A 9,183-nucleotide genomic window follows, 5' to 3' on the forward strand; every position below is an offset into this window, starting at 1 on the left:
ATCCACACCCACCACGCACTGATACAGACAACCACAGAATCTGAAAAACTCAACACTCATCAGTACGTGCATACACGATATCACAAACATTACAGATAGCAGTGTACTTTCATAGATACACACAAAATATAGATGAACACACTCACAGGCACAGTGACACTGAGACATACACACTTGTGCTCAGTATACACAGACTTAGTGCCAGAGTCCTTCCTGTTCCCGTTTCAAGGCCGAGGTAGGTCCTGTTGGGAGGAGGGATAGGGCTGCGTGGGAGAATGTGAGCAGCAGGAAGGAAGTCTGCACTGAACAATAGGGGGAAATGAAGGAACTGGAAAAAAGACCCAGTGGCAGTGGAGTTAGCACAGATGGTTTAGTGTGGAGAAGCATGATTCATGGGAAAAGGATCTCACAGCACCATGCACCAGGCTTCAGAGAGCAGAGCTCAGTCTTCGGCTGAAAGGGATAGGAGGGAGTGGGGGAAGCTGTGCAAACTGTTCTGAGACAGGAGAGAAGGAGAGCAATTATTGTCATTGTGGTTTACATTACAGAGGTTCCAAGCAGAATCGGGACTCCAGCATGCTGCATGTTGCAAAGACCCAAAGGGAAAAACAGTCCCTGTCCTGAAGAGTCTGCAGTTCCAAGGTATCTGCCTCATACAAGTGCTAAGAAAACTTCTTTGAAGCTGCCCCGCAGAGGCAGAGTAATCATTCCCCACATGGGGGCAGCATAGCTGGGAGCCTGTCAGGCCCAGATGGCATGTGGCCAGCTGGGCTGTGTGAAGCAGGCTGTCTCCCTGGACTTGCCTGTGAGTCATGTTGACCTCTCCCATGCCCTCACCAGCACTTAGGGAGATGATGGCGCACTCCTTCTGGTAGCAGAGCCCTCCCTGAGCGGGCCAACATCGGAGAACCATCCTGTGGGAGGGGCCCAGCTGCGCCATGGCTATCTGCTTTCCCCAGCAGGTCCTTGCCCCTTCCCCCCCCCCCCCGCCCTCAGTGACTAGGACTGAGATTCTGGGCAGAGCAAACAGCTTGCTATTCTCTCTCACAGCAAATACAGATTGCAATAGGAGCCAGGGTTCCTGCCTGAGAACCTGCCTACAGGGATGGAGCCTTCTGGCATGCACATATGTGCACAGGGTTGTCTTTTGTCAGGCTGGGAATGACCCTGTGTCTGACTTAATAGGCTGCCTCTCTGGGACTGGGAGGGCTAGACGTTTGTGAGACCCTCACAGCCCCTGAGGGAGGGATGGTTCCTGTCACAGCAGGGGTCATGACCTCCCAAATGAAAGTGGTTTCAGTATTTGAGGGCTTGGGGGAGGGTTTGGAGAAGTTTGGGTTTGAGAACAAACAACTCTTGCTTAGAGAGCTCAGACCATCCTGCAAGGATGTGGCCGCAGGAGAAGTAAGCCAGGGCTTCCATGGCAGGGACTGACAGCAAGACAGACAGGGAGATCCAAGGCACATCCTCAGTTCAGCTCGAAGAGGGTGGGCCTCAGCAACTCTCTTTTCCAATTGGTCTGGAAGTTAGGGGCCCTTTAGGTCTTGGGTTAGGACCTCAGAAGTGTTCGGTTTGCTGGTTCACTGGCTGTCAGTCCCCACTGAGGCTTTGCTGCCCTCTTTTACAGACTATAGATCATAGATGTTTGGGTCAGAAGGGACCTTAGCAGATCATCAAGTCCAGCCCCCTGCCCTGGGCAGGAAAGAGTGCTGGGGTCAGGCAACACTGACCTCGGCCAGGTGTATGTCTAGCCTCCTCTTAAAGACCCCCAAGGTAGGGGAGAGCACCACCTCCCATGGAAGCCCATTCCAGATTTTGGCAATCCTTACTGTAAAGAAATTCTTCCTGATGTCTAACCTCAATCTGCTCTGTCAGTATGTGGCTGTTATTCCTAATTACTCCAAGGGGTGCCCTGGTAAACAGCAACTCCTATTCCTTGCTGTCTCCCCTGATGAATTTGTAGGTAGCCGCAAGATCACCTCTCAGCCTTCTCTTGTGGAGGCCAAAGAGATCCAGGGCCCTCAATCTCTCCTTGTAATGTGATGTTCTCTAAACTCTCTTCCCTTTCTTTAGATGATGGCTTGACTATTCTTCCAATCCTGGCTGAGGGTCCCTGGGGCCATGATCTCCCAGTACAGTGCTGATTCTGACATAGCTGACTGGCTGTCCATCATCCATCTGGAGAGATACCAGCATGTCTTTAAAAAACATGGATACTATGTGGCCAGAGATGCTGTCTTCCTGGACAATGAGAACTTGCAGCTGATCGGCATCACTGCCACTGGGCACCGCAAGAGGATCCTGAATCTGGTGCAGCAGACACAGGTGTTGGTGGAAGGCAAAGTTGGGCCCATGGCAGGAGATGCCCATGCCAAGCCTGATACATACGCAGAGCCCCTGGATGCACCCAGAGTGTGCCAAATAGGTGAAGCCAAAAATGGTCCAAGTATTGCTAAAGGAGCTTCTGGAGCAGCTGTTGATAGGGTTGGAAATAAACAGCATTCAGCTGGCCTCAGCCAAGACCCAACTATGGAGAAGGAGCCTGTTCCACCCCTCACTAAACCAGTACCCAAGCCCAGGACTATCTTTTACTGCCCATCCCCAGGACCAAAGTCAGAGCAGGACCCAGTGCCCAAGCCGCTGGCACGGTCAATAGTGCCAACACATAAACCTGGCTTTGATGGGAATCCTGGCTCTTTTGTCAGACTGGAAGGGTTTATGCAAGGGGAAACTTCCACAGATCTCAAGAATTCAGAGCTTATCCCAGAGCAACCGGGTCGCACAGGAGAAAAAAGTTCAAAGGATGTGGTGGCACCCTCTATAGGGGTGAGGAAGAGTGCTTTGGAGCCTACCCCTGAAAACCAGACAGGGCTAAGTGAGATGGGTTTGGCTAATGAGGGTGAGCCTGAAAATCCTTCTCCTCCCATCCCCTCTGTCCCTCCGCGACTTGGCCACAAGGCACAGCTAATTGAGTCCAGCCCAGCAACCCTGACAGAGCGTTGTCCCGCAGGCAGCCCCTCTCTGCCTGCTGCTGCCACCCTTGCTACCAGCACACAGGGAGAGCCCTTGCTGTGTCTAAGTGCCTCCTCCCAACCAGCCCTTGTGCATAGCAGACTGGAAATGGTATCCAATGTCCTCTATGAAGGGCTAAATCCTTGGTTGGAGCCTGCTGGGTGTTCTGGAGGTGAAGAAGTCATGGAGAACCAAACTACTACACAGCTACCAGGCCCAGCCACAGAGGAAGTGTCTCCATCATCTGAGAAGCCTGAGTAAGTGTGCACTTTCCCATAGTATCACAGCCTCCCCTAGCCAGCCGATTCCCAGAAGACGTTGCTCAGGTCTTCTCAGAGGGTCTTGGCTCCAAAGGACAATGTCAGACAGCAGTCCTCAATTGGACCTCCAGGTCTTTTCTCATTCTAGTCCCGAGATTCTTAGCACCTCCCCTCTGGGTTGGACAGACGGATGTGGAGAGGGGTCAGACATAGCCATTAGCCCTCTTCCTAGCACCCCATGGTCCTAGGCTCTCTGCAGGGAAGTCAGAACTTATGATTACCCTGCAGCAAGGCATGCATCATGGAAGGGATAGGCTAGGAGCACTCTGACCTGATGGCTGAATGACAGGACAACCCTGATTTTCACATTGGGTTACTTGCTGGGGAGGGGATGTGCTGGAACTGCTCAGGGAGCACTGTCACCAAAACATGTGCAGAGGTCATTCTGGAACCTGACCAGGGGTTCCCGAGGGCCCCTCTGCCTGGGTTACACCATGAAGTTGGCAGTAGTTGAATTGTTCCAAGTTGCAGATTATGGAAATAAAACAAGAAAGGAATGGGGCCTGGTCACAGAGTGTAGATTCAGTGTACCATGATGGGTAAAAGCTCTGGGTCCTATGGCTGAGAGGTGCAAAGAGGCTGCACATGGGTATGGGAGCTACAGGCTTCAAAACAGGGTCATACAACACAGTGGGTATGGGCTGAGATAAGCAGGGATCCAGGCCTTTTGAGAGGATCACACAATGCAGAGGGGGCTATATGGGAAAAGGGAGCTACAGGCCTGTGAACTGATCATACAGCCCAAAGGGTCTGTGTTAGGCTGGGGCGGTCATTAATCCTGTGGCTGGGACCTGCAGCACAAAACCGTTACCTTAGTTGGGGAAGCAGGGAGGGGGGCTGTGTCTTGTGGCCAAGTCATGCATTGGAGGAGGGCATGCTGGAAGAGGGAGGGTACTGTGCCCCATGGTCAGTTTACACAATACAGTGGGCCTGGCTGGGATGAAGAGTTCCCATGGGCAGGTCACACAGCACAGAAGGGCTGTGTTGGAACAGGAAGGGTTCGCAGTCCTGTGGCCAGGTCACACAGGCCAGAGTGGTCATGGTTAGAAGGAGAACCTCAAGGCCCTCTTGATTGTTCACAGATAGGACAGGGGCCATGCTGAGATGGGGAGGGTTACACAGAACAGAGTGGCCAACCTCAGTTGAGAGGGCTCAGCATCCTGGGGGCCTTACTCAGACAGACGGGACATGTATAGATGAGGAGGGCTAAGAACCCTGTAGCTGGGTTGCAAAGAACAGTGGGACATACTGGGATGGAAAGGACTGCTGGCTCTGTGGAGGAGGAGCAAAGTTCAGATGGACTGTGCTGGGAAAAGAGAGATTGAGGACCTTCCATCTGGGTCAGAGAACATAAAGGTAACTACCCAGAACAGGCTGGCTCAGGACCCTTGCCCTGGGTCATGCAGTGTAGAAGACTGGTGGGATCATTTTCAGTACATCATGCCTGGTTTACACAGTGCATTTCACTTGTGCTGGCACAGAACAGGCCCCAGTCCCCTTGGCTAAGCCACATGGTGCAGAGGAACTGTCCTGGGACAGGCTAGGCTCTAAGCCATAGTGTTTGTTTGGGGACACAAGTTAAGCTGTTATGCATTCACTTTGGAAATAGGGCAGATCAAGGGGCTGTTGTGGTGTGGACAGTTTGGTAACCTTGGCTGAAACATCCATGTGCTCTGGTAGTTCACCCATTTAATATAGCACTGAATGCCACCCAGGGAAGGACTCCCAATGGAGTCATTTGAAATTTTCTTTGACATGCCTTTAAGTGAAGTGAGGTGGGGCATGTGAGTTTTCAGGGACCTAATGGTCCCCTGCCACATAAGCTGCTCCCCCTCCTCCCCTGCTTGCTAGGGAGCACTCCATACTGTGTATGCTTAATGCTTTTCTCTCTCCCCTTTGTTTCAAGCAGAGGTTACAGTGTCCCTCAGCATTTGCCCACTGCCTGCTCTCTGCCCTACCCTCTTGGATCCTTTCTGTTCTTCCATTTGCTGTGTTATGTCCCATATTTTAGCAGTGGCCTATCAGAAGAGGTTCTCAAAGACCTTATTGCCAGATTAGTACAGTGTCTGAGGCAAACTCAACAGTAGAGCTCCAACAGAGCCCACCCTCACAGCCCAGGACTATCCTGGCACCAAAGTAGCTGTAGCTGAGGAATAATGGGGAGTGGTGGGTATGGGAGATGTGGGCCAGGGCAGGTGGCCCTGGGATGCTTCTCTGCAAGTTCTGGATGATGAGATGGGGGTGTTGGTTGTAGTCATGTTGGTCTAAGAACATAGGCCAACAAGCTTCTTTGTGTAAATGTGGTATCTCTTATTAGACCAACTAAATGGTTGGAAAAATTGTTCTTTACAAGCTTTTGGGCACAAACACCCTTCTTCAGGCATAGGGATGGTGAGATATTGATTCAGAAGTGCTGCCTGGTAACAAAGCAGCTAGAAGCAGACCTGGAGGGGGAATTAAGGGAAAATCCCAGCAGGTGCAGCGCCAGTGCTAGGAATCCAGGTGGACAGCAAAAAACCCAAGATCTAGGAAAGCCACACCTGGAAAGAGGCCTCTGTACAGGCCAAAGTGCCTTCCCATAGCACTAACCTTCTGCCTGCCACCCCTCCCATCTGGTTTCAGGTGCCCTGTTGCAGTGATGGGGAAGGAGCCCTCCTGCCTACCAGCTCACCCATCATCATGATGAAAAAGAGAGCACCTACCCACATCCCTCCCCAGGTGTCACAGAACTGGGGAGGGGAGCAGCCTTCCTACATGCAGCATACAGCATGCACATGTGTGCATGCGCACACATGCACGTGCGCGCACACACACACACATGCACACACAATGGCAGGAGGCTTCTCCAGGCCTAGTCTGCCTAGTTGGAGTTTGGGAGGGACAAGTAGTTCAAGGTGACAGTTTAGTCTTTCAAGAGTCCAGCTATACTGCCCAAAACCAAAGACTCTGACCCACAACCCAGGGCATTCCTACCTCCATGGGTACAGCAGAGCACTCTGCTTCTTGCAGCACAGCTTCCTATGCCCCACACTGAAACCACCTATTCCCATGGGTTTGTTACAGTCACTTCCCTGCTGTACCCCCTCTTAGAGGCAAGTTACCCTAGCTGGGTGTATAAACCCCTGATAAATCACCCTGGGGTGAGTGTCCCCTACAAGGAGAAGCTGCATAGTGGAACCCTGCTCCATCAGCCTGTATCCTGTCTGCTTGCTCCTGCAGGTCTCCCAGATGGCCATATTTGAGCTTGCCTCCCATCCCCCAGAGACCCATCAGCAGACCAGGTGAGTTCTGAGAGTTCCTGCCCATATGTGCAGCCCCTTTAACATAGGGCCCCACTCTTCCACCTGCACAAAGGAAGGGAGTATAGACATTTCCAGGCAAGGGAGTTGGCATCACAGAGAGACAGAAGTAGAATACTGCTAGAGGAGGAGGGAATAGGGCCCATACAGAGATAATGTGGGATGGGGTGGATTGGAGACCATAAGGGGATGAAGAATAGGGACAGTCTGGGATGGGTAGACTGAGGCCCATATGGGGATGGGGAATGGAAGTACTGTTGTTTGGGGTGGATCTGGACTTATGCAGGGGAGAGTGGCAGTGCTGGGCAGAGTGAATTCACACTCATACCCTCCCACTGATACGACAGCTACCAGCCCCCCAGCTCCTTCTCTCTTTTTTTGGCACCTTCCATGGCTGCTGTCTATCCCCAGGGTGATTTCTGGACTCATGACCTAGCCAGTCATCATTCCCATGCCCATGCCCAGGCCAGCCTGGCAGTAGATTACTTCATGTGAGTGGTGCATCCATCCTGCTTAGTTTTGGGATCTGCCTTTCTGTGCTGGTCCATGGTCCTGGCTAGAGTGGGGGACTGTGAGATGAAACACACTTTCTTCCAGGTAAAAGTTGCTGCAGTCAGTGACACTAAACCCTCTCTCCTGAGTATTGGCCTGTGCCCCTCCCAAAGTTACATCCACCCACTAAGGAGAGATCAAAAGGAGGTGGGTTCCTCCTCTCACAGCTCTGTGACTCTGGCTGGAAGTTGCTATTATCATCCTCAAGTGCAGATCTTGATTACTTTTCTTCCTATCTTTCTGCCCACAGACTTGACTGAGGAGCCCATCAGTCCCTACTGTGAGTCTGTCTTTGTACGTAGTTTCCCTGCCCAGGAGCAGAAGGTGAGTGGGGGTCACAGGCTGTTGGGACTGGGGATGTTTTTGCCAGCTCCCACCTGGATCCTGGTGGATGTAGGAACAGGTCCACACTCAGGCCGCTCTGCCTGTTGCTAGAGGCTAGAGAGCTGCACTTGTGACAGCAGGGTGAAGCAGTGTACTTTTGGTAAGATCTTGGCCTCAGGCAGAATGTCATCACTGGAGTAGTGTGCTAGGCTGTGGCTTCTGACATACATCCAGTTGTGCTGGAGAATGCAAGCTAAGGAGACCTTGAAAATTAATGGGTGGGGAGGAGAGGGGAAAGAACTGAAATGCAGATTTCTCACCTAGGGTCTCTTTTCAGGGCACTGGGCTCTCCACTGAGCAGGGATATAAAGTGGTGCCACAGAAGTTCCCAGATCTGAAGCAAGAAGGGCCAAGGTAAGTACTGCTGCTCACATCCTATGCCCCCATATATGCTTCTTAGAACTTCTTATCACCCAGGGATGCAGGAGAAGCAGATAGGACTGTGGTTTCCAGGCTTTGGGGATTGGGCTAGAAGGGTTTGCCACTGGGCCAAGAAAGCAAGGCAAATTGGGTATGAGGGAACTGTGCTTGTGGAGTGCAGTGAGAACCCAGGCCTCAGCCTCAGGAAGAGCAGCTGGGACAGACACTGGGGAGTGCTCTGTGACACTCATAGCAGGATGCACTTCTTTCCTTGCATTTTGTTTGGGTCTAGAAGGTGGTGGTACGAAAGTCTGCTATGTCCCAGACACTTTCGTTCAGGAGAAGCATTCCCAACAAGGCAAGGTACTGATTTGAGATTGCTCAGAGATCAATGGCATTCAGTGCTCACAGAGGGTTCAGAAGGGCACACTGGCCTCCAACTGGCCAGACGCTCCAAGGTTTCATCAGACAACAAACACTTAGGCGCTGTACATGCCCTATCAGTGTACTCTTCCCCACCTCCATGCCCATGCATGTCCCTGGTTTGTGGAGGATCTGCCAGAGGAAGATGCCAGCTCTGTTGGCAGGAAGCTGACAGCAAATCAGCCTGCATTGTGGAGGTGGTGGCAGCAACTCCATAGTTACAGTCGAGTTCCACACTGTAGTCAGTGACTCAGACACTTATATATGAAAACTACAGCATATTCTTCTCCTGTTCTTTGAGTACAGAGCAGATTAGCTAAGAGTCTCCGAGTTAATCCTTCAATTAGCTAAGGAACTGAAATAGTTTAAAAATGGATCCTGGAGCATGCAGAAGAGTGTTAGACTTCATTTTTTTCCCAGAAGTTTCTGTAGCACAGGGTGGCCACACAGTTAACACTTGTCACAATCTCATGTGTGGGCTAGACAAGAATGATGTCTTTTTGCATTTAATGGTAGTCTTCTGCCTCCTTCCAGTTATTAGAACTGAATTTCTTACCTTTCAACCTGCACAAAATGATAGAGTTGTAACAACTGACAACTGATGCCCAGGAAAAAGCCAACCTATTAAATGGGTACTTTGCGTCTGTCTTTCATCAGTCCCATGGGATGCCCATACCCACTACAGGACAGGGAGGTCTGGGTGAGGGAGATCCCCTGTCCTCCATCAATGCTGACCTCATGAAGGAACACCTTGAGAGCATAGATACCTTCAAGTCAGCTGGCCCTGACAGTCTACACCCCAGGGTACTCAAGGACCTGGCAAGCATCATAGC

General features: G+C 51.5%; 1 protein-coding gene across 3 annotated transcripts in view; it reads left to right on the forward strand.

Annotated features, from left to right (window-relative positions):
- Positions 1 to 533: 533 nt before the first annotated feature.
- Positions 534 to 9,183, forward strand: part of ARAP3 (ArfGAP with RhoGAP domain, ankyrin repeat and PH domain 3) — a 40,618-nt gene continuing 31,968 nt past the window's right edge. For all 3 annotated transcript variants that reach the window (XM_019506568.1, XM_019506569.1, XM_019506570.1), the window contains exons 1-5: positions 534 to 642; positions 2,074 to 3,269; positions 6,552 to 6,613; positions 7,434 to 7,507; positions 7,845 to 7,921. In XM_019506568.1, the coding sequence (XP_019362113.1) occupies positions 2,122 to 3,269; positions 6,552 to 6,613; positions 7,434 to 7,507; positions 7,845 to 7,921 (1,361 nt within the window). In that variant the 5' untranslated portion in view covers positions 534 to 642; positions 2,074 to 2,121. The remainder of the gene's footprint in view (positions 643 to 2,073; positions 3,270 to 6,551; positions 6,614 to 7,433; positions 7,508 to 7,844; positions 7,922 to 9,183) is intronic.

This window comes from Gavialis gangeticus, unplaced genomic scaffold (assembly GCF_001723915.1).
Source record: "Gavialis gangeticus isolate Ggan-Ray unplaced genomic scaffold, GavGan_comp1, whole genome shotgun sequence".
Taxonomy (NCBI): domain Eukaryota; kingdom Metazoa; phylum Chordata; order Crocodylia; family Gavialidae; genus Gavialis; species Gavialis gangeticus.